The sequence below is a fragment of the Cnephaeus nilssonii genome, assembly GCF_951640355.1.
Source record: "Cnephaeus nilssonii genome assembly, chromosome: 13".
Taxonomy (NCBI): domain Eukaryota; kingdom Metazoa; phylum Chordata; class Mammalia; order Chiroptera; family Vespertilionidae; genus Cnephaeus; species Cnephaeus nilssonii.
Genome location: NC_137084.1, coordinates 584,061 through 605,915, shown reverse-complemented (window position 1 = coordinate 605,915; position 21,855 = coordinate 584,061). Strand labels below are relative to the sequence as shown.

Sequence of the window (21,855 nt, the reverse complement as noted above, 5' to 3'; positions counted from 1 at the left end):
CATGGCCCTTAGTTGTCCCCAGTCCAACCCACACACTGTGCGCCCCGCCCCCCCCCCCCTCCCCGCCATGGCTTCATCGAAAGGGACCCCTCCATGCCTGCCTGGCACCTGCTGGAGCCTCAGAGGCGGCCGGCTGGCCTGCACCAGGACAGCGAGCGCTCGCCAAGCCCCGTCCACCTCCCGCCTCGGGGCCCACACCAACCCCTACCCAACCTGTCGCCTGATAAGAAACTAACCGCTCTGACGTGCTGTGGCTGGAGTGCCTGCCCTTAAGACCCGGCGTGCGTGCTCGCTGTGCATGTCGGCTCCCACCCAGGCCCCAGCAGCTCAGAGGCTGGAGCGCGTCCAGTCCGGGGAGCAGCTCAGGACACTGCCCCCGCCCTGAAGGCTGCTTTACCTGGGACGGGACCCGGAGAACAGGCCCAACCTTGGCTGCAGCCCACAGACCCGTGGGCCCTGGGAGGCATTCGGGTCGCCGGGTTGTGGACCATGTGCCGTGGGAGAGGCTCCCTGGCCCGTGGGTTGGGGTCAAGGCTCCCCGCCCCCATGCGAGGCGAGGGCCAGCCACTCAGTCCCTCGGGAAGACCCACTGCTGCTGAACGCAGGGCGATTTAGACCTCTCTGAGCCTGTGACGCCGTCATGACGCTCGCGTGGTAGCCCGTGACGCCATCATGACGCTCGCGTGGGAGCCCGTGACGCCGTCATGACGCTCGCGTGGGAGCCCGTGACGCCATCATGATGCTCGCGTGGGAGCCCGTGACGCCATCATGATGCTCGCGTGGGAGCCCGTGACGCTGTCATGACGCTCGCGTGGGAGCCCGTGACGCTGTCATGATGCTCGTGTGGGAGCCGTGACGCTTAGGAGGCTCGCGTGGGAGCAGCCCTCGGTGGGCTGGAGAGCAGAGGTCCCGGTCTCCGGGTCCTGGGAGGGGGGAGGGTCTAGAGCGACACGGAGCCTGAGTAAAACCCAAAACCTTTATTGTTCCTCCATGGGCACCAGTGGGCCCAGCTTCCAGTCCCCTTGGCAAGGTCCCTGCCCAAAGACCGCTGCCTGAGCCCAACCAGGCCACGGCGCCACCTACAGGTTGCCCACCTGGCTCCCAGCCCAGGGGCGGGCTCCTGACTTGGGGGCCAGCGCTGTCAGCCCTCAGCGCTGTCAGCCCTCTGCACCGGGGGCCTCGGGGCCCGCACTCTGGCTCCGGAAGTGGTCTCTACTCCGCTTCCTGCTGCCGTGGAAGCCAACCGTCTCCACCGCCGGGGGGCCTGCCGCTGGCCTACTGTGGGGGGCCCCCTCGGGCATGTCCACCTCCTGCAGGCCACCCCACTCCTCAGCCTCCGGGCTCCCAGGCCTGGCCAGGTGGGCCAGCTCCACGGTGCCTTCGGCCCCGCCCGGGCCCCCCGCCTCCTGCAGGACCCTCTTCCTCTCGGGCCTGGCTGGCCTGGCCTCGCCGCGGGGGGGCTTGGAGAAGACGACCCTCCCCTCCCCGCTGCTGGACGGGTCCTGGTTGAAGGAGGGCTCGTAGTCGCCGGGCGCAGCCCCACGCGGGGAGCCCAGGAAGTCCAGGGCGGCTGCCCGGTTGCTCTGCTCGCTGGCCTCGGCCACGTCCTCCAGGCTGTACCTGGTCCAGCGCTCGGGGTGGGCCACGTAGTCGGGCACGGGGGGCACCCTGGGGGGGATGAGGCTCTGCCGGGCTCTGCCCAGGCCCTCTGCTAGGGGCCGGCTGGAGGGCACCCGGGGCTGCTTGAAGCCCCCACTGTCACCCAGGCCCGCCTGGCCCGCGGAGGGCAGAGCCCGCCCGGCCGCCCCCTCCAGGCCGTCGAAGATGCTCTGGCTGCGCTGAGAGAAGGTGCTGCTGGTGCCCCGCAGGTGGAAAGGCTGCACGGCGGCAGCGGGGGGGCCCCTGGGCGGCGAGGGGGAGCTGTCGGGGCCTGAGTCCCCCTGGGTCTCCCCAGGCAGCAGCTCTGGGGACAGAGCCTCCAGCGGGGCGCTGCCGGGCCAGCTGAGGTCGGAGTCCGAGTCGGAGTCGCTGAGGGAGACGGTGGGCGGAGGCAGAACGTCGTACTCCGTCCCCTGCTCGACCTCCAGGCCAGGGGAGGGCTCGCCGGCCCCCACCTCAGCCATGCGTCCTGGCCGCAGCACACCTAGACCCAGACAGCATGAGGCACGCGCTCACAGCCCTGCCCGGCCTGGCCTCCCCCGCACGCCCTCTCCTCACCTTCCTGGGTGCCGGGTGCCAATGCCGAAGCCCGAGTCCTGTGGGCAGAGCTGAGAGAGGCTGGGCTGTGTCCTCAACAGGAAGTCCCCTGCGCGGCTCTGCTCAGCTGCTCCACCGAGGCTGAGGGAGGGGAGGTACGGCCCAGTCAGACCAGACAGTGAATGTGCCCAGTCGCGCCACAACGGGTGGGAGGGGGCCTGGGGGGTGAGGGAGGGCTGGTGCCACGACCCGGGGGCTGGTGCCATGACCCGGGGCTGATACCATGACCAGCGAGCAGCAGAGGCCGGGGTAGCGGTGCCTCCGACCCGCCACCTCACTCAGCACCCACAGGCCAGGGGAGGGCTCGCTGGCCCCCACCTCGGCCACCCATCCTGGGCCGCAGCACCCCTAGACCCAAATGCTAAGTCCAAACGCAGCGAGGAAGGGGCCTCTGGGGGCGGCGGTGCAGCAAGCGGCCTTCAGGCTTGAACCCAGGGCCCCAAGCTTCCTGGGCTCCACTCGGACCCTCCCCACCGGCGCGGCCCCTGCCAGGCCCGCAGGACGGGGGGTTCCTGTGTTTGCGGGGAGCTGCCCTGTGAACTCCCGAGGTGTCTGCCGTCACGTCCTGGACATCGGAGGGTCCCGCTCAGGGAACAGGGCGCCGACCAGCACCTGCAGGAGCCCCGCTGGGCGGAGGCAAGTCCCTGCGGCTCCTGGAGCGACTTCCGGGGGCGCCTCTCGGGCCGCCCGGCCCCCACCCCTTTCCCGCTGGGCCCAGCCGGTGTCTCCGGGCCCCAGCCTCGCCCTCTGCACCGCCCCCCCTTCTCCCTGCGCCCCTCGCCCCTCACCCCGAGGCCAGGCGGGCCCGGGGGCTGAGCGCGCCCTGCACAAGCCTAACACGACGAGGTCCCCGTTCCCGGGGTCCCGCCCCCCCAGGAAGGAGCACACCCCGCGGTGTCCGCTGGGGCCCGACAGGGCCAGCGGGGCGCGTCTGCCCGGCACACGGGGCTCCGAGCTGCTCCCCGCCTCCCAGGTGGCCTCCCGCCCACCACACAGCCCGGGAGAAGCGGCCGACGGCGTCGCCGAGAACGGGAGGAGCTCAGAGGGCAGCGCCGCGTCGGGGCCGCGGAGCTGGGGAGCGGGACCCCGGCTCCCGTCCACCTCTCCCCGCTGGAAGCAGAGCCTGACATCCCCACGGGATGGGCCCGCAGCCGGCCCCGTGCGCAGCAGGCTCCCCGCTTCGAGGCCTGGGTCTTGGGGGCCACGGCCCGGGCCTCACGAGACTCGAGGACCCAAGGGCCAGGCCTGGAAGCCCGGGAGACGCAGAGGGCCCCCTCGAGGTACTACGGGCCCGCTCTCTTCACAAACCTGCGGCTTACAGCGGCCCGGCCGTCTCCATCTTTGCGTCGTGCTCGGCCCTCTGGGAAACCGAGTCCTTCGCCGGCCGAGCGCCGCAGCTGCTGGGCCCGATGAACTACAACTCCCACAAGGCACTGGGCCACTACTCCCGAGGCCTATCAGGACATGTGATCGTTACTCGTGCGCTCTCTTCCTAACCTTCCCATCCCCGGAAATGGCGTCACTGGTTCGCGAAAAGAACCCGGAATTGATTAAAGGGGGTTAGGGGTGGGGACTGCGACTCCCAGAATGCGCGAGGTCTAACGGTCCTCGCCTTGTTCCCGAGGCTCCAGCGCCCCCTACTGGAGGCCGTGAGGACAGCGGCCCCTCGAGCCGGAAGTGCGTCGTAGCGCGAGGCGGGCGCCGTTCGCGGACACTTCCGGTCCTGGACGGAAGTGACCGGCCGCGTCCTTCGTGGGTTCTGGGCCCGGATTGGGCGGTCCGGCCAGGCGGAGCCGGGGCATCCCGCTCGGGGGTGGCTCCGGAAGCGGATGGCTGGCTCCGGGTACAGGCCGCAGGCCGCGCGTAGTGCCCCACTAAGTGCGGGGACCTTGTCCCTTGGCGCCCTCCCCGGGCTGTCCCGGCGCCTCGGGAGTGCGGGTTCCGGCCCGTTCCCGCCGCACCCCGGCCGCCTCGTCCCCGTCCGTGTCACTCAGGGTCACACCGCAGGGCGTCCGGACCTCAGCCCCTCGGCCATCTGCCCGCCCGCCCGGCACGGGCTGTGGAGGGCGACCTGCTGAGGCCCCAGGGCTCCCCATTGCCCCCAAGGGGGCCGCCCACGGGATCCACAGCCAGACCCTCTGGCCTCCAGGGGTCAGCTGACCTTCCACATTGTGGGTGCCTGCCTGAGGCTCACGGTGACGCCCCCCAGCGTCTCCCCGCCAGCAGCCGAGGCAGGAGACGCCGGGCCTGAGTCCACTGGGTCGGAGGGTGGACGCCCCCTCCAGCCCCGCAAGATGCAGCTTGGCCAGAGCCACCCAGCTCCTCTGGGCACCGAGATGGGCAGGCACCACCCCCGGGGGAGCCTCCTGCAGGAGGAGGAAGGCGGGTCTTGCAGAGGCCACCCCAGCTCATCCCCTCCTGCTCCTCCGGGCAGGGTGCACAGGAGTGGGGGTGGGGGTGAGGTTGGGGGGAGGATGTTTCTGGGGGCACAGGGCCCAACACAGGGGCCCCTGCCACATGGAGTGCTCCCCAGGCCCCCCCCCCCCCCACCGCCCAGCAGGGTGGGCAGCACACCTGGGCCCAGCCAGGCCCACAGAGCTGAGCCCCGCGCCAGGCTCCTGCCCCCAGCCCCCAGATCGCACACACGGCGGGCACAGGCAGGGCCGGTGGTGTGTTAGCATGCCTAGTCTCTCCTCCTTTATTAAGTGACTTTCGAGATGTAGTTACAATGAAAGGTGCCGTTAGAAAGGACAGGTGTGTCGAAGGCAGAGGCTGCTCACAGACCCAGCTCTGAGGCCGGTGGCAGGAAGGGAACGAGGATTAAAAAAGGCGGAGCCTTTGGGGGTGGGCGTGCAGGCGGGCGGCAGGTGCTCTCAGCCCCGGGAGGCCTGGCTGAGCTGGCAGAGCCCCCACGTGGCCCAGAAGCAGAGGGGACCCTGCCCTGCAGTCCCCAAGGCCTACTCCTATGCCACCTACAGGTGATGTCAGCCCCAAAAGGTAATGGGGAGCAAAACCTCAAAAGTAAAAAGGCTAGTAAGTGTAGCAGAGTAATACCAGGAAGGTTATCTACACAGGCCGAGCCCGCCCTCCTCGGACGCCCAGGCCTCGGGCAGCGGGCCGGGCAGCGCGGGGCCTCAGTACACGGAGCTATTCCGGATGCCGCAGCACAGCACCATGCTCAGGATCATCTCGAAGATCTGCGGGGAGGGGGAGGGGCGGCCGTCAGCACCCGCCTCCCGGGGTGGGGAAGGCGCCCACCCGCCCACTCACCATGATCACGGCGACCACGATGGCCGCGATGCCGATGAGGTACAGCTTCCCGGAGAAGAGGTCGTCGATCTTCTGGTGGCAGTCCGCCTGTGGGGGGCGGGGCGGGGGTCAGGGGCGCCAGCAATGCAGGAGGGTCACTGCGGAAGAGCATGGGTGGGGGGCACTCCCCCGCCCCTCAGAACAGGTCTCTGCCGTGTCTGATCTGACACGTTTTCAAACCAAAGTGGCTCGGGGGTTGAGCATCGACCTCGGAACCAGGAGGTCACGGTTCGATTTCCCGTCAGGACACGTGCCAGTCGCAGGCTCGATCCCCAGTGTGGGGAGTGCAGGAGGCAGCCGATGGCTGTCTCTCTCTCTCTCTCTCTCTTCCGTCCTCTCTCTCTAAAATCAATAAAATGTATTTTAAAACACATGTGGGCACAACGTGCTGCGCCCTCTTCCACTCGCAGATCACGCAGCAGGACCTGGGCGTTGACCGGGAGGTCCGGGCGCCCGCCCCGTCCTGGCAGTCGGACCCAGAGCTGCCCCACCAGGAACCAAACCGGTAGACAGTCCCCTTCTCAGTGTGGCCACCCCGGGACCCCGGAGGGCGGGGCTGGGCAGCAGGCGGGCCCCGCCCAGGCCCCTCACCTGCAGGTTGCTGAACAGCGAGCTGCCGGAGGGACACAGGTTGTTCTTGAGGATGGAGGTGGTGAGGGTGACCAGCGCGTCGGAGCCACAGCAGTTGAGCTGCAGAGACAGAGGGCGGCCGTCAGCCCCGCACGCGGCAGTGACCGAGGGGAGGGCCCAGGACCCGCCGGGCAGAGGTCCCGGCTGGGCGTGGGCGAGGGCAAGGGGCTGGGACGGTCCCCTCCCCCCCTCCTCTCCTGCTCAGCTCTGCTGCTCAGAGACCCAGCACCCCGCTGGCCTAGCCCATCTGATCCCCACCAAGGGCCACAGGTCCCAGAGGAGCCCCCCACCTTCCCCCACCCCCAGCTTACAGGGGGGCCCATGGTCCTTGAGGAGCAGGGCTGCCAGGTCCCTCCTGCTCCCGAGGTCGGAGCTGAGGCCAGGCTTCACCCCTGCCCCCCGCTTCCCCCCATCCCTCAGCACCCCCCCCCCCAGCCCCGTCCCTCAGCGCCCCGCCTCCCTCCATCCCTCAGCGCCCTGACCCCCGGCCCGCACCGTCTCGTGGAAGGTCTTCACCACAGCCTTGGCATTGTTGGCCTCGTCGTCCACCACCGCCTGCTGCAGGGCCTGGTCGTAGAACTGCTTCACGTCCTTGGCGATCTGGGGAGGGGAAGCCCCCCAAGTGAGGGCCGGGCCTCAGGGGCTCGCAGCGCAGACCCAGCCCCCAGCCCACCCCAGGCCACTCCCCCGAGCGCCTCCGTGGCCTTCCTACCGGTCGGCCCCAGGAGGAGCCCCAAGAGCACCCGCAGTCTGACTGTCCCCCAACCTAGCAGTGGGTGCTGCTCCCTGCCCCCAAGCGGGACTGGCCATCCCCACGGACCGAGGCTCACCTGGTCTTTGTTGACAAAGCCCCAGATGCCGGCGGCCACCTCACAGGCAAAGAGGATCACCAGGCAGGTGAAGAACTGCAAAGGCCGAGAGAGGGGGGTCAGGGCAAAGAGGGGGGGTCAGGGCAGGGGGGTCAGGACAAAGAGAGGGGTCAGGACGGGGGGGGGTCAGGGCAGGGGGGGTCAGGATAAAGAGAGGGGTCAGGGCAGATGGGGGGGTCAGGGCAGGCCGGGACCACCCGGGCCTTTCAGAGGCCCAGACCAGTGGCAGCGGCGTGGGGCTGGACTCCCACAGATGACCAACATCCAAGTGACCACTGTGTGTGGGGGGGGGGGGCAGGACCCCCCACCCACCTCCCGCCTGGGAATGAGCCCCATGGAGCCGGGGGGCACAGAGGCTAAGACTTGGCCAATGTTCTCCTGGTGGCCACGGGCGGGCAGCTGGGCAGGGAGGCGAGGCCAGGGCTCGGCGGGCGGGAGCCCAGGTGCTCCTTCCTCCCTCTCCCGCAGGAGGGGTCACCGGAGGCCCTGGAGGCCACAGCCAGGTCGCAGGGCCGGGGACCCCTGAGGGTGGGGCTCCCCAAGTTATTACGTCCGGGACCCCTGAGGGTGGGGCTCCCCATGTTATTACGTCCAGGACCCCTGAGGGTGGGGCTCCCCATGTTATTACGTCCGGGACCCCTGAGGGTGGGGCTCCCCAAGTTATTACGTCCGTGACCCCTGAGGGTGGGGCTCCCCAAGTTATTACGTCCGGGACCCCTGAGGGTGGGGCTCCCCATGTTATTACGTCCAGGACCCCTGAGGGTGGGGCTCCCCATGTTATTACGTCCGGGACCCCTGAGGGTGGGGCTCCCCATGTTATTACGTCCGGGACCCCTGAGGGTGGGGCTCCCCAAGTTATTACGTCCGTGACCCCTGAGGGTGGGGCTCCCCAAGTTATTACGTCCGGGACCCCTGAGGGTGGGGCTCCCCATGTTATTACGTCCGGGACCCCTGAGGGTGGGGCTCCCCAGGTATGACCTCTGTGGCATTTTGAAGAAACAGAGAGCAGCTTTGGGACTTGGCCTCGGGACCCAGGCAGAGCAGCCATCAGCCAGGTGGCATTTACGAGGGTCGTGAGCACCGGCCTCGGGGAAGGTGCCGGCTGCCATGACCCCTCCACCAGGCCAGACTGGGCACGGGGGCGCCCCAGCTCCTGAGCTCGCACAGCCTCCCGGCGCTCCCGGTTCTTCCCTGGACGTCAGCCCTGTGGCTCCCCCATCCCCCCGCGACCTACCGTCCCCAGCAGGCACTGCGACTCCTGGATGGCCCCGTAGCAGCCCAGGAACCCCACGAACATCATGACGGCGCCCACGGCAATGAGGATGTAGATGCCTGCGGGAGGACACGCGCCTCAGTGCCGCCCGCCGGGACCTCCTGGCCGTGTCCCCTGGCGCCCACCCCCAGACCTCTCCCCGCGGGTGCACGCCCGCCCCTGCCCGGGAGGAGCAGCGAGGGCGCTGCAGCCCGGCCGCCAGTGAGGCCCCGTGCCCGCTTCCTCTTCTCGGCACCATGGCATTCTGGGAAGGGCTCAGAGCTCTAAGGGGACCGGCTCTCCCTGTGTGACCCCTACAATCAGCACCCTTTCGGCCCCCCACAGCCCTGTCTTGGTGCCACAGCGGGGAGAGCCCAGCTGTGGGCTGGGGTGGGGCAGGTGGGGCAGCCTGCCAGTGGCATGCAGTGCCCACTGTTGCCGGCGGCTCTGGGGCAGGGGTCAGGCCTGGCTGCCTGGGTGGCTCTACAAATCGGAGCTCAGGGGCTGGACCCGCCCAAGGCCCAGCCTGGAGACCGCGGGCGCGGTGGCCGGGAGCTGGGGTGGCGGGCAGCGGGGCCCCCTGCCCGGACGGTGTGTGGTGGCAGGGCAGCTTGAGGATGGCACGCAGGGGTCGGTGTGTCCTCCTGCCCTGCCCGAGTGCCCACCAGGCTGGCACACACGCCTGGGGAGGCAGGAGTGCCACCGGGCAGGGGCTCCAGAGGCCCCGGCGGGCCATGCAGCCTTCCTGGTGTCCCCGTCCCACCAGCCGCCGGTGCCCTTGGGGACGCTGACCTCGTCCCTGCAGGGCCTCCCAGCCCCTCGCCCTCTGCAGCCCCAGCCACCGGTCGGCACAGCACACGAGGGCAGCCCGTCTTCTCCAGAGCAGGACCCAGCTCAGCCCCCCACCCCCTCATGCCCGGGCTCAGGACAAAGCCTCCGGTGGCGCCCGTAGCCTGGCCGAGGGGCCGCCTCCCCCACGGCTGCCCTAGGGGCTCCCCGCTCCCGGCACAGCCCCCTCCCTCAGTGAGGTTCATGAGATGCTGAGGGCCCGGGAGGAGACTGTCGTGTCCAGGGCTGTGGAGGGTCCTGCAAGGGGCCAGCAGACCCCCGAGCAGGTGCCCGACCCACAGCCCCGCAGGCCCAACCCCAGACCTCCCCCCAGCGCGGGACCCGTCAGCTCGCAGGTGAGGTCGGGCGTCCACCTCGGCCGCAGGGTTGCCCGTGCTGAGAGTGCCCGCTGACCCGCCCCTCGTCCTGGCATCGCACAAAGAGCCCTTGTCCTGGAGAGCCCACGTCTGCTGCCCTGCCCCGTCCCTGGCTGCCCAGCCCACATCAGGGCCGCGCCCCAAGGCCAGGGCCTCGTGGCCGGGCAGGGGCTGGGCAGCCAGAGGGGCTCTGGGAGGCCCGTGCCCACGGCGGTGGCAGCAGCCCAGTCCAGCCCTCACCCCGCCCGCCAGGTGGCCCAGCACGGAGGCTGCCTCCCCAGGGCAGCTGCCCGGCCAGGAGACGGGCAGAGCCGGGGCAGCCGGGGAGCACCTGCCCAGGGGGACGCCTTGCCCACGGGCCCCCCCAACCTCCCGACCCGCCTGTGCCCTGTGCCCTGCTCCCGCCCAAGCCCAGCCCTGGCCTGAAGCCGGGAGCCTCAGGTCCTCTCCAGCCAGGCCGGACCTCGAGCAGGACAGCTCACCCCCAGAAGAGGGACCCCTTCCCACATCGCCTGCCCAAGGGGGGCTCCCGTCCCCGGCCCCAGCAGCCCCTCCGGCATTGGGACGGGACAGGGACCCGCTGGGTCACGCCTGGTGGCTGCTGGCTTAGAGTCCGGGGGGGGGGGGGGTGGGAAGGAGGAGACACCTGCAAGGGGCCCCCCAGGAGAGAAACAGCCCTCAAGAGCCCAGGGGTCCCCCGAGTCCTCAGACACCTGTGAGGCTGGCCCAGGATTGGTGGTGCCCACGTGTGCTCTCGTGGCGGGGCTCCCCCGGGACCAGCCTGTGAGGGGCTCCCTCTGGGGGGCCTGCAGATAAAGGGTTCAGGCTGCCCCCAGGGAACCACGGCCCGAGGCACAGGCTGGGCTCTCCAGGGGGGAGGGGCACCTGTCCAGGTCCCTGCAACCCAGGCCTCTGCCTCCCGGCCCGGCGAGGACCCTGTACCCAGGTCTGTGGGGCTCCAGACCAGGCCTTGTACCAGGCCAGGCAGCCCGCCCCGAAGGTCACACCCACTTCCTTTGAAGGGAACATCTCCCCAAACACCCAGATCCCAGCAGGGCCAGGCCCGCCTCCGCCCGCTGGCTGGGACCCACGACAGGCCTCCCCTGCCCCTGGAGATGGCGGCTGGCCCAACCCCCTTCCCCCGCTTCCGTCCCCCCCACCCCCAGACAGCGGAGGCCGACGGGCCAATGGGCAGCCTAACAAGGCAGCAAGGTGTGGCTGTGGGTGGCCTGAGGCAGCGGACCCGCCCTCCCTCCTGGGCCTGAGTCTCCACCCCCCCAACCCTCCACCCCCCCCACCCCCCCATCCCCGTCTCAGGCGCTGGCTGCCCAGGCATCTGGCCCCCTTCCCAGGGAGCCTCCCAAAATACCCACCAGGACACAGCTCCCCGCCTCCCTCAGCGGCCGCCCTCCAGCTCTGGCTCAGCCCTCAGAGCGATCAGGGGCCCAAGAAGCCACACCCCCTCAGTTCCAGCTTTCCCTGGACCACCCGGGGTGGGGGATACACAGGCCCCAAGGTCTTACCCAGGCCCTCAGGCCCCAGGCTGACCTCACCCCACTCAGCCCCGCCTCCTCCTGGGAGCCCCGCCTCCTCCTGGGAGCCCCGCCTCCTCGTGGGAGCCCCGCCTCCTCCTGGGAGCCCTCCCTGACTGCCTGTCTGGCCTCGCTGAGCTCATGACCAGATGATACCTACTGAGCCATGGTGCTGGCCCCGCCCGCAGCCCCCCAGAACTCACCTACGTAGAAGGTGTTGGGTGCAGGCCTGTCGCCCAGCTCCAGGTAGAGGAGGCTGGTGGTCTGCGGGTCATGACGCAGCCACAGGGCGACGCCCAGGATCACGCCTCCGGCCAGCTGGGGAAAGGACAGGGCAGGTGTGACCTGTGGCCCAGGGCCGCAGTGCAGGTGTGACCGTAACACACCGCGTGTGAACCGCCACACACGGAGCAACCGGGGCGGTGCCGGGCCTCCCCGCCGCCGCTCCGTCTCCGAGGGCCTCCGCGGCCGCCGGGCGCCGGCTCTGCGGGCGTTGTTGAGGTGCCCCAGGAAGGCCAGCAGGGACCACGACGCGGGTCCCCACCCACCACTGCAGGGCGACTCCAGGACAGGCGGCCACACCCTGCAGGGCGTGCCCCCTAAACACCGCGGCACGTGCTGAGTGCCCAGGCGTGCTCGCCGTCCGTCTGCAGCTCCGTGTAACTGGGTGCCCGTGTTTTTAGGGGGCGCCCTCGTTTGCATTTGCTGGGCCTGGCCACAGGCCACCGCAGACCCCAAGCAGCCCAGGGAGCACCGGGCCCCTCGGGGATGGCACTGCCCACAGTCCTGGCACCTGGGAGCCCGTGGAGGACGGGGAGCCCGTGGAGGACGGGCGGGGGAGGCAGCGGGAGGAAGGAAGCCGCCGGGCTCGCCGGACGGACGGGGCGGCAGGAAGGAGGACCCTCCGAGCCTGGTGAGCGACGGGGCGCCCGGGGCCTCAGGGGACTCGGTGCGGCTCGGTGGCGAGTGGGTGTGCCCTTGGGGATGAGGCCAGACCAGGCCCACCGGGCCTGCGCCCACTGAGCACCGGCCAGGCCTGGGTGCCCTCCGAGGGGGCTGAGCTCCGGGAGCCGCAGGGCCCTGGTGGGAAGGCCTGGCCGCTCCTGCCTCCAGCGTCCACGCTGAGCCCGGCCGCCCATCCCGATGCTGGGAACCTCCAGGCGCCGACCCCACTGACCGCGGCCACGTGTCCAATGGGGGAGAGAAGTCAAAACACAGCCCGGCCGGCGTGGCTCCGTGGTTGAGCTTTAACCTATGAACCAGGAAGTTACAGGTTCGATTCCCCCTGGTCAGGGCACATGCTCTGGTTTCGGGTTCAATTCCCAGTGTGAGGCGTGCAGGAGGCAGCTGATCATCCATGTTTCTCTCTCTCTCTCCCCCTCTCCCTTCCTCTCTGAAGTCAATCAAAATAATTTTAAAAAAAAGAAAAAACCAGACCGGAGAAACTAGCTGACCAGCCTCAGGCCTGACCCCACGGCCCTGGTCGGGGGGGGGGCCCCCGGAGGGTGACCAGAGGGGGGACAGGTTCCCTGTGAGACTCAGGCCCAGCACCAAGAACCACCCCAAGGGGAGCCCCCAGCACCCAGGCAGGAGACACCAGGCAATGGCGAGGGGCAGGAAGGACTGTGGGCTGCACCCCCCACCCCGGACCCTCTACACTGGGCTCAGCTGGGGGGCGCGGGGCACAGGCACCCAGCAGCAGCTGGGCTCCCACCCCCTCGGGCTGGGGCTCGGGTCCTCAGCTCCTCCTCCCCAAGTTCATGGGGTCTGCTAGTTGGGCGGGGGTGAGGGAGTGGGGGGGCGGGGAGGGGTGTGAAGCGCTCCCCTCCTGGGTCCCACTGTGCACCTGCTGGCAAAGTCAGGGCACTCAGGCCCCCGCGTACCCTCAGAGGGCAGGGCCCCAGGCACCAGCATCCTGGCCCTGCTCTGTGATGCCTGTCACCCCGAGAGGGGGCTGGAGAGCCCGTGGGACCTGCATGGGGGGAGGTGGAGCGTGGGGGCGGGGCGGGTGGGTGCCCGAGTCCTCCCCTCTCAGAGCTGGCTGCCATCTGTGACTCCAGAGGAGGCTGCGGGTTGCCGTGGTAACTCTGGCCTGAAAACATCACTTCTTCTGTTTGGAAAGTGTGGTCCAGAGCGCTCTGTGAGCCGTTCCAGGACAGCGGGGAGGGGCGGGAGCTGCCGGGGCCTCCCTCTGCGGTCAGAGCCGGCCTCAGTGTCCAGTGGCCGGGAGAGCCCAGCGTGGGGTGGCGCCCGGCTGGGCTGGGGCCGCCCCCCTTTTCTGTGCAGCCAGCCCCTCGCCCGGGAGCTGAGGGGAGAAGCCAGTCCAGGGACACTGGGACCCACCCCCGGCGCCTTCATCAAGGAGGGATCCTCACCAGCCGCCCCACCCCCGTGACCCCCAACCTGCCCTCCGAGAGTAACTGGGAGGCTGCGGCAGGGCCTGGCTGGCGTGCCCCTCCTCCCGGCCCGTCACCTGCACGATGGGCCGACCACAATGGAAGAGCAGAGGGAGGGGCGGGACGGCGTCCGGAGCCCCAGAACCCCACAGCCTCGGCCCAGGAGGCAGGCCAGGGCCCTGAGACAGCGCCCGTCCCCGAGACGAGCTGCCCACTGGGCGGGCGGGCGGGCGGCGGAGCAGGGTGGCTCCCTAAGTCTGGAAAGCACTTTCGAATCTCAAGGTAAGAAAACGGCCCGATCTTCCCGACGGACGAACGCTGTGAACGGCCTCCCCCGAGAGGAGAGCCCACGGCGGTACGCGTGGACAGACAGGGCACCACGGGCATCGGGGAACCCCAACAGGTCCCCGGGGGCCCCCCGCCGAGGGGCCACAGGATGACGAGGACAAGGACCTCCAACGGGGGGGGGGGGCACAGCTCCGAAGTGAGACCGCGCCCACCCGAGCCTCCTCCCTGCGCCAAAGGGACGCCGCGCCCGCGGACAAGGTCCAGGTGCCCCGGCAGCTCCCCGTGACACAGCCCCAACCTGGGGGCCGCCTGACGCCACCCGCAGGGGCCTGGACGCGGGAACAGAGCCAACGGGTGCGGCAGCGCGGGGACCCTGCCAGCAAGAGCGTGGGGACCCGAGGCGGCAACACCCGGCGACGGCGCTGACGGGCAGCCCCCCAAGAAATGCAAACTCGGCCCAGGAGCCGGGCTGCCTGGCACGGGGTGGGGAGCGGAGGGGGGAGCGCACGGCCGAGGACCCTCGGGGCTGGCAGCCGGGTCCACCATCCCGATGGGGGTACAGCGTCACGCCGCCTGCTTGGGTCAAAACTTCACGAGTGGTACACGTTACACACGTGCCGTTTGTGTCCAATAAAACACAAGTCACCCCAAACCCCTGGCCCCTGAACCTCTAAGCAGCAAGGCCTCTAGGGGACACGCTCTGGGGCTCGCCAGCCCGCTGTCTGTCCACGGAAGGCGAGCAGGAGCCGCCGCGTCAGTGACGCCAGGACATCGGGGTGCGTGAGCTGACCGCGTGGGCGCCGGGCCTGGTGCCGCATAGGGAGACGGTGCCGAGCTCCTCACACCAGCGGGAGCTGCGAGGCCGGCCTACCGGGGCCCTCGGCGTCCACGCGGGGCCACGGGACACCACCCCTGCCAGCCGGCCGTGGGGAGGGGCGCCTGCTCGGGCGGCAGTTCTCGGGGCTGAGCCGCCACCCTGTGGGCTGCCGGGGGGCCCACGCGGGCACAGCACAGGGCGTCCGTAGCCCTGCGGGACAGTTCCGCTTGTCTCCTTCCTCCTCCTTTCCGAGAATCAGGCGTGATGGCGCCGGCGGAGCAGGGCTGCCAAGCACGCTGGGCTCCTGCCCGGCCCTGCGTTTCCAAGAAGCCGCGCCGAGGGTGCTCGAGGGAGGGGTGCTGCCCGGCAGGCCCGAGGCCCCCTCACCGCCAAGCCAGTGCCCAGCCAGCGGCCCCACCCTCTGCAGGGACCCAGACACAGGCCCCACCCGTCTCCCCACCCCCACCAGCAGGCCCAGCGCCACCCCGGGTCCTGCCCACGCATTCCACCGCCACGGCGGGACAGCTCCCGTGCAGGGACGCTGGACTAGCCGGACCCGAGCCCGTCCTCTGGAAAGGCAGCCGGGGAGCCGGGTGGGCCGCCACAGGGACACCCACGGGCCTCGGCCCCGCTCAGCCCAGGGGCACATCTTGCTGAGAAATGGCACCGCCAACACCCGCCGGGTGTGGCGACGGGGAGGCCGGGCCGGAGGCTGTGCCCGGCGGGAAGGCCGGTGAAGGCCGGAGACACTGGGAGCCGGAGCCCTTCCCGGTGGAGAAGCCAGCGGAGGGGGCGGGGGAGCAGAGGTCCCTGCGGGCTGACTCTCGCTCTGCCCACACGCGGGGACAGGGCAGACTCCTCCCTGGTGGCACCGGCCCTCGGGCTCCGGGCGCGCGGCTGTCCCAGGCCCGCGGAGGCAGGAAGGACGCTTGCCGGGACCTGGCTCACAGGAAGCTGAAACCTCCCTCGGCCCCTCGACCTCAGGAAGCCGCCAGCGAGGCGTCTAAAAATAGGGCGGGGAGTCGGGGGGGGGGGGGGGGGGGACACTGCCCCCCTGGGCCCCACGGGCTGGGGAACAGGTGCCACCTCCCACCGTGAGGGCCCGGCCACCTCTCCGGGCAGTGGAGGCCCAGCTACTCCCAGGGCCAGGCCCCCTCCCTGGTCCAGCCAGCCCTGGTCCAGCCAGCCCTGCTCCCCACCCCACCCCCCACTGGCCGGAGGGGCCTTCCTGTGGGAAGCCCCTCTGCGCTTGGGCCCTGCTGGGGGGCCACGTGGGACACAGAGGTCGGGTGGCCTGCAGAGAGGGGAGCGGGGCCGGCGGGTCTGACGAGGAGGAGATGGCTCAGGCCGGGCGTCCCGGGCCAGCAGCACCGAGAAGCCGCCGGGCACCGGCTGGCTAAGGGCTGTGAACGGCTCCGGTCCCAGCTCTGGTTTCCGGCCTGCCCACCACTTCCTCCCGTGGCCACCGGGAATCTCAGGCGCTGCCAGCCAGTGGGAACGGCCCGGCCCGGGAGGAGGCAAAGGGGAGCGGGCTGTTACCGGGTGGGGCCGAGGGAAGGCTGTGCGTGCGGAGGGGGGGCCGGCCCTGGGGTGGGGAGTGGAGCCCCCCTGGGAGCCCCGGGTGGGCTGCAGCCACTGGTTCCCCAACCCGCTGCCCTCAGTGGCTCCCGCACCCGGGCCCCCAGCACGGAGCTCTGGGCTCAGGCCTCCCAGCCCCCGGGAAGGTGGGCCGCCTGGGGTCCTCTCTCCGGCGCTCACAGCGGTGCCCAGCGTCTTGAACCCCGAGTCTCCACGCCCCCCACCAGGAGCTGCTCTCGGCCGGGCAGAGAACCAGCCTCAGTACTGCCCACAGGTGACGCACAGGTCAGACGTCCCCCGAGGCGTCAGACCGGGACGCAGGGCAGTCGGTGCAGAGATCCCCGGGCGGCAGCACCGGGCGCCAGGTGGGTCACCTGCCCGCCCGCTCCACACGGCGGGGCAGCCCTGCCTTCCTGTCCCTTCGCCTTCTGGGCAATGGTCACGTCACCCCGTAACGTGCAGTTAGCAGCAGAGCCCGGCCGGCGTGGCTCCGCAGCCGAGTTGGCCCACGAACCAAGAGGCCACTGGTTCGGCTCCGTCAGGGCGCATGCAGCCGATCGGTGGCTCTCAGCGATGTTTCTCTCTCTACCCCCCCTCCCTTCTCTCTAAAGAAGTCAGAAAACAACAAGGAAAGCACGTCCAAGGTTAGCAGCGGGGGCACTGCTGTAAGGACCAGGGAAAGGCGGGTCCCTGCTCCCCAGCCCCCGGGCCGTTCCGGGACCCCGAGCCTGGCCACCCGGCCCTGTCCCAGGCACCCTCGCTGCCACCGCTGGGGGCCAGCTTAGGATGGGGGTCCAGCTGTCAGCCCCTGGGGCATGGCCCCTGCCCGCTGGCGGGTGCTCCCCGAGCATCGGAGGGTCCACGTGGAGGCCCCCAAATGGTCTTATGTAAACCTGCTCTGCCATCGGGAGGGGCTGGGGCCAGGCCCCCAAGTACAAAGTGTGTCTGTGGGGGGGGGGGGTGCGCGGGGGCTGAGAAGCCCAGAAGCTTCTGGAAGCGTGTTGGCTCGAACCACCTGTGCTGGGCAGGTGGGCAGCAGCTCCGAGGGTCGCCCGGCCCATTCCCGGGGAGGCTGGTCTCCCGTCTGGACCCAGAGTCCGGCCACCGGATAGGTGTTTCCCAGCCGAGTCACCCAGCCCTCGCCCGTGTCCAGCCGGGTCCTGGGGGGCCAGGGCCAGAACCAGCAGCTGGGCGCCGCCCCCCGCCCCCTGGGCCTCTCCAAAACACGGGGCCAGTGCCAAGGGGACCGTCTCCCTCCACGGCTCCTGGACTGCGAACCTCACTGATCTGAGGACTCTTCAGATTTAGGTGACGTGGAGGCCGGGGCTCGGTCTTGGGGAGCAGTTTGGGGCCGCCCCCCTGTCGGGACAGGGAAGCAGCAAGAGTAAAGACAAAGCTGAACTCAAGGGCCGGAAGCAGAGCTGAGCGGGTTAGGGAACCTGCCCGAGGCCGCGGGCCCAGGACCAGGCTTCCTCTTCTCAGCCAGACGCCCAGGGCACCTAGGGTCCCCTCGCCCACCCCAGAGAGCCGCAGGAGATCTCCACCCCGCCCCCCGCCCCGCCTTTCCGCCCCCTTCCCCCCCACCCCCTCCTGCCAGAGCCTCCAGGGCCCCCCCTCCCAGAAGGAAGGCGACAGCACCGCTAAGTGACAGACAGTCATGTGCCGTCTGGAAGCGAAAATTAAATGCCCGTTAGTGAGGCTTCTCATCAGCCTCGTTCCCATCAGGCCTGGAGCCCGGCCGCTGGACCGCGGCCACCGGCTGCATTAGGTAGAGGATCTCCAGGCCCAGGCAGGCACGCCCGCCGCGCCGCCGCCCCCAAGGACCGGAGGCACCTCCGGGGCTCTCTGGGCAGCCCCCAGGGAGAGGCCCAGCACATACCTACCCCCAGGTGAGGCCAGTCCCCGCCCCGTCACGCCCGCCCAGGCCACCGGCTCGGTGAGTGAGCAGGGTGAGCCTCGCCTCCCTGACCTGCCCCAGCACTCGGCTCCCGGCCACCTCGGCCAGGAAGCTCCCAGCCCACCCCAACGGGGGATTTCCTCGCTGCGTGGCACTGTGTCCCCGCCGCAGAGCCGGATGCCGGCCAACCGGGAGCGCAGAGCAGGTGGGGGTTGGGGCAGGCTGCGTGGATGCCGCCTGGGGCCCAGGGTGTCAGCAAGGGTGAGGGCAGGCGTGCCCGAGTGGGCGTGGGGGTGACCGCTCCTTCTGGACCAGCGTGCCAGGCCGCCTGAGGCCACTCCCGCGCGGGGGCCTCTTACTCTCTGAGACGTGACTAAATGTTCCCGGATCCAGACTCCCATCGTCACCCTCTTCTCCGGGCTCCCACCTCAGCGCCCACTCCTGCCCTGTGGCCGGGATGCCCAGCGAGCACGTCAGGCTGGGCACTGGGGGTCTCCCTCCCCCCAGGGCCCGGAGGCCGTCCCCAAGGCAACGCCGGCACAGCCAACACCGTTTCCTGCGTTCGCCCCTCGGCGAGCTCATCCACCGACACCCGGGGGACAGGGTTCAGAGGACCCCTCTCTAGGGGGGGGAGCTGAGGGCCGGCACCAGAGCCGTGGGGTGTGGCCTCCACCCAGGTCCACGCCACGCCGCCATGCTGCAGCCAGGGGACGGGGGCGCAGAGGGGGGTCCTCAGGGAGTGCCCCCAGCACGCAGGGCCCAGCGCTCCCCGCCGGCGTGGGTGGGTGGGGCCCGTGACTGGGGACCAAGGCGACTGTGGGTGGATTCGGCTCTCAGCTCCGCGGGGCAGGCCCAGGAGGGAGGCCCCAGGAACACTGCCATCCGTATGCCCGGGGGACGTGCCGGGCTCCACCCGCTGCCTGGGAAACCACCAGGCCACCCAGCGGGGCTCCGACGGGGTGGGCTCCCCTGGAGACGGCTCCAGGGGGCAGGTGGGAGGGACAAGCACCCACTCCTGAGAAGTCCCCTTCCCCCGCCCACCCTCCACTTCCCGCCGGCGTCCTCGTCCTCACATCCAGCTCAGGGGGCCACCCAGACACCCCCTGGCCCCTACCCCAGGGCCAGAGCAGGCAAACGCTAAGTCCGAGAACACCGTCCCTTCAGCAAAGACCCTGTGCCTGCCTGGGGCCACGCCAGGCCCGCCCCCGTCGATGTGACACCCCACTGCACCCCTCGCTAGAGCTCAGTCCCGTCCCTGTCCTCTCACCCTGGGCCCCGGGGGTGACCGTGTCCTCACCCCATACTTGCTCCGGGGCCCACTCCTCAAGCTCGCCTTCCTGCGCCCACTTGAGGAATACACCCTCCACCCCACGGCATCCCGTCCTCTCCGCGGAGGGTGAGCAGCCAGCAGCGTGGGGCCTGGGCGGGGGTCCCAGTCACTGGCCTGGGGAGGCCGGGCATGGCCGTGTGACCCCCACCCATTCCGGGCCCCTGCGCACCAACAGGAAGTGAGAACAAAAGTCCAGGCCCAGCCGGCCCCCGGCGGCAGCTGAGACCCAGGCCAGGAAACGGCTCTCAGACCCTCCTGCACCCACACATGGCCATCCTGTGGGCGCTTCTTTCCCGAGTGGGTGCCCAAGGCTGGCCCGGCCCCCTCAGGGACGCCCAGGTCTCCCGGCGGCTGCCCTGTGCCAACCGGAAGGGCTGCCGCAGCCCCACACCCCTCAAGGTCTCCGGGTCCCCCCGCGAGGCCAGGCTGCACCCTTGGTCTGGGTGAGGAGGGCGGTGGGGCCAGGCTCCACACACGGGGGTCCCCGTGGTGCAGGCACCCCAGCCCACCGGCCACTCCAGGCCCAGTGCGCCTGGACCCCCCACGCGATCCCCGGGGCGGTAGCAGCTGAATGAGGGGTGCGCTGGGCTGGGCCAAGAGAGTGGGGTGGACGGTCCCAAGACTCTGACGGAGGATGCACCCCCCTGGACCAGCCACCCACCCAGGGGCGGTGGCCCGGATGAGCTCATGGGGGCGGGACGCCGTGGGCCCCGCCCTCGAGCCCCCCTTCCGTCCCCGCGAGGCAGGATGGTCCCAGACACAGCAGCCAGGGGGTGGAGCGGGCAGGGTGCGCGGCCTCGAGCCCGCACCCCCCGCACCCGCCGCACCCGCCGCCTTCCCCGAGCGGGGACAGACCGGAGGCCCCGAAATGCCTCGGCCCGGCCCGGCCGCGGGGCTCCGGACCCCACTGACCACAGGCCCCCAAACCCAGCTCGCAGCCCCCCGCCCGCCATCGAGGGGCGCGGTGGCCCGGACGCCCCCCCTCTCGCCGGCTGCCCGCCCAGGACGCCCCCACCCCGAGCCCCGCGCGCACAGGTGGCCCCACAACTTGGCGGCCCGACTGCGCCCCCTCGGCGGGGCCTAGCGGGTCGCGCGGCCTGCGGGCCCCGGGGCGCCCCCCGCCCCGCTCCGCCGCCTCCCCCGGCCCCCCCAGCTCACCCAGAAGACGAAATTGAAGACGAAGAGCAGGTACTTGATGCACTTGGTGCAGCCCTCCACCCCCATGGCGGCGCGGCGGCGGGCCTGGGGCGCGGCCGGTCCTGGGCGGGGGCGCGGGGTCTGGGCCTGGCGAGCGGCCGGGGGCCGGGACCGGGACCGGGGCCGGGACGGCGGCCGGGGGCGCGGGGGGGCCGGGGGCGCGGGGAAGAGTGACGCGGGAGGCCGGTCGGGACACGTGAGGTCGTCGCCGCCGCTGCGCGCTCGCTCTCTGGCGGGGCGCGCGCCCGCTCCGCTATTTATACGGCGCCGAGGCCCCGCCCCCCGGAGGCCCCGCCCCCGGCCCGCGCGGCCGCCCCCTGCCCGCCCCAGGGATGCTCCGGGTCTCCGCGCCGCTGGAACCCCAGGCCGGGGCGCCCTCCAAGCCCCGCGGGGCTGCGCCCGGGGACAGGCCTGCAGCCAGGAAGCCCGGGGAAGAGCCCCTCTCCCCGGACCCCCCCTCGGGCGCCGTGGACCCCGCCAGGCGGCCCCCGTGGAAGAGGGGGTGTGCCTGCAGGGCCCAGCCTAGACGGCAGCGCGCTGTGTGCACGTGGCTCCCGCGGTGGAACGAGGGGGGCCGGGAGGCTGGGGTCGGGCGGCCGCCGCCGAGGGTCCTGGAAGGAGCCCAGGGCGGGCCGTTGCTGACAGCTGTTGAGCTGGTTTGGAAAGGCCCCCGAGAGGGCGCCCCCTAGACCAGTGCGGGGTGCCTGGGAAGCCCAAGCCACCTGGGAGAGAGCCTCCAAGTGTGTGTGTTTCGTGGGTGCCGCCGCGGCCATCTGTACCCCACTAGTTTCCCGGTTAATTTTTTTAAATATATGTTTTTATTGATTTCAGAGAGGAAGAAGGGAGAGGGAGAGAGAGAGCGAAACATCAATGATGAGAGAGACTCACGGATTGGCTGCCTCCTGCACGCGCCTTAGTGGGGATCAAGCCCACAACCCGGGCCCGTGGCCTGGCCGGGAATCGAACTGCGACCTCCTGGTTCATAGGTAGATGCTCAACCCCGGGGCCACGCCGGGGCCGGGCTTCCTGGTCAGTTTTAAAATGTGCTGTGGCTTCGTACTCGTGCAGGAGCTCCAGGCACCCACCGGCCTCCGTGTTAGTTTGAACACGTCCGAGTGACACTGTAACGAGAGTGACACGGGCCGGCCGGGTGGCTCCGGGCAGTGGTTCCATTCCCGCGGGTTTGAGGTTCGGTCCCCAGTAGGTGGCGTGCAGGAGGCAGCTGATCAATGATTCTCATCATTGATGTTTCTCTCTCTCCCTCTCCCTTCCTCTCTCACCGAAATCGATAAAAACATG

General features: G+C 70.6%; 2 protein-coding genes across 4 annotated transcripts; both read right to left on the bottom strand.

Annotated features, from left to right (window-relative positions):
* Positions 1-57: 57 nt before the first annotated feature.
* Positions 58-4,789, bottom strand: TSSC4 (tumor suppressing subtransferable candidate 4). Of its 3 annotated transcripts, XM_079787633.1 has the most exons (3): positions 3,565-4,789; positions 2,218-2,337; positions 58-2,143 (listed from the first exon to the last, which is right to left on the bottom strand). In XM_079787633.1, the coding sequence occupies exon 3, from the start codon at positions 2,121-2,123 to the stop codon at positions 1,158-1,160; it is 966 nt and encodes a 321-aa protein (XP_079643759.1). In that variant the 5' UTR covers positions 2,124-2,143; positions 2,218-2,337; positions 3,565-4,789; the 3' UTR covers positions 58-1,157. The 3 variants fall into 3 exon arrangements, with proteins under 3 accessions (XP_079643759.1, XP_079643761.1, XP_079643760.1); XM_079787635.1 differs by having other exon boundaries at positions 58-2,337; XM_079787634.1 differs by lacking the exon at positions 3,565-4,789 and having other exon boundaries at positions 2,218-3,001.
* Positions 4,790-4,926: 137 nt separating this feature from the next.
* CD81 (CD81 molecule) lies at positions 4,927-20,784 on the bottom strand. The gene is made up of 8 exons (XM_079787637.1): positions 20,518-20,784; positions 11,257-11,371; positions 8,299-8,396; positions 7,026-7,100; positions 6,691-6,795; positions 6,157-6,255; positions 5,527-5,613; positions 4,927-5,453 (listed from the first exon to the last, which is right to left on the bottom strand). Exons 1-8 carry the CDS (start codon positions 20,581-20,583, stop codon positions 5,391-5,393), a joined length of 708 nt encoding a protein of 235 aa, XP_079643763.1. The 5' UTR covers positions 20,584-20,784; the 3' UTR covers positions 4,927-5,390.
* Between the last annotated feature and the right edge of the window lie 1,071 nt (positions 20,785-21,855).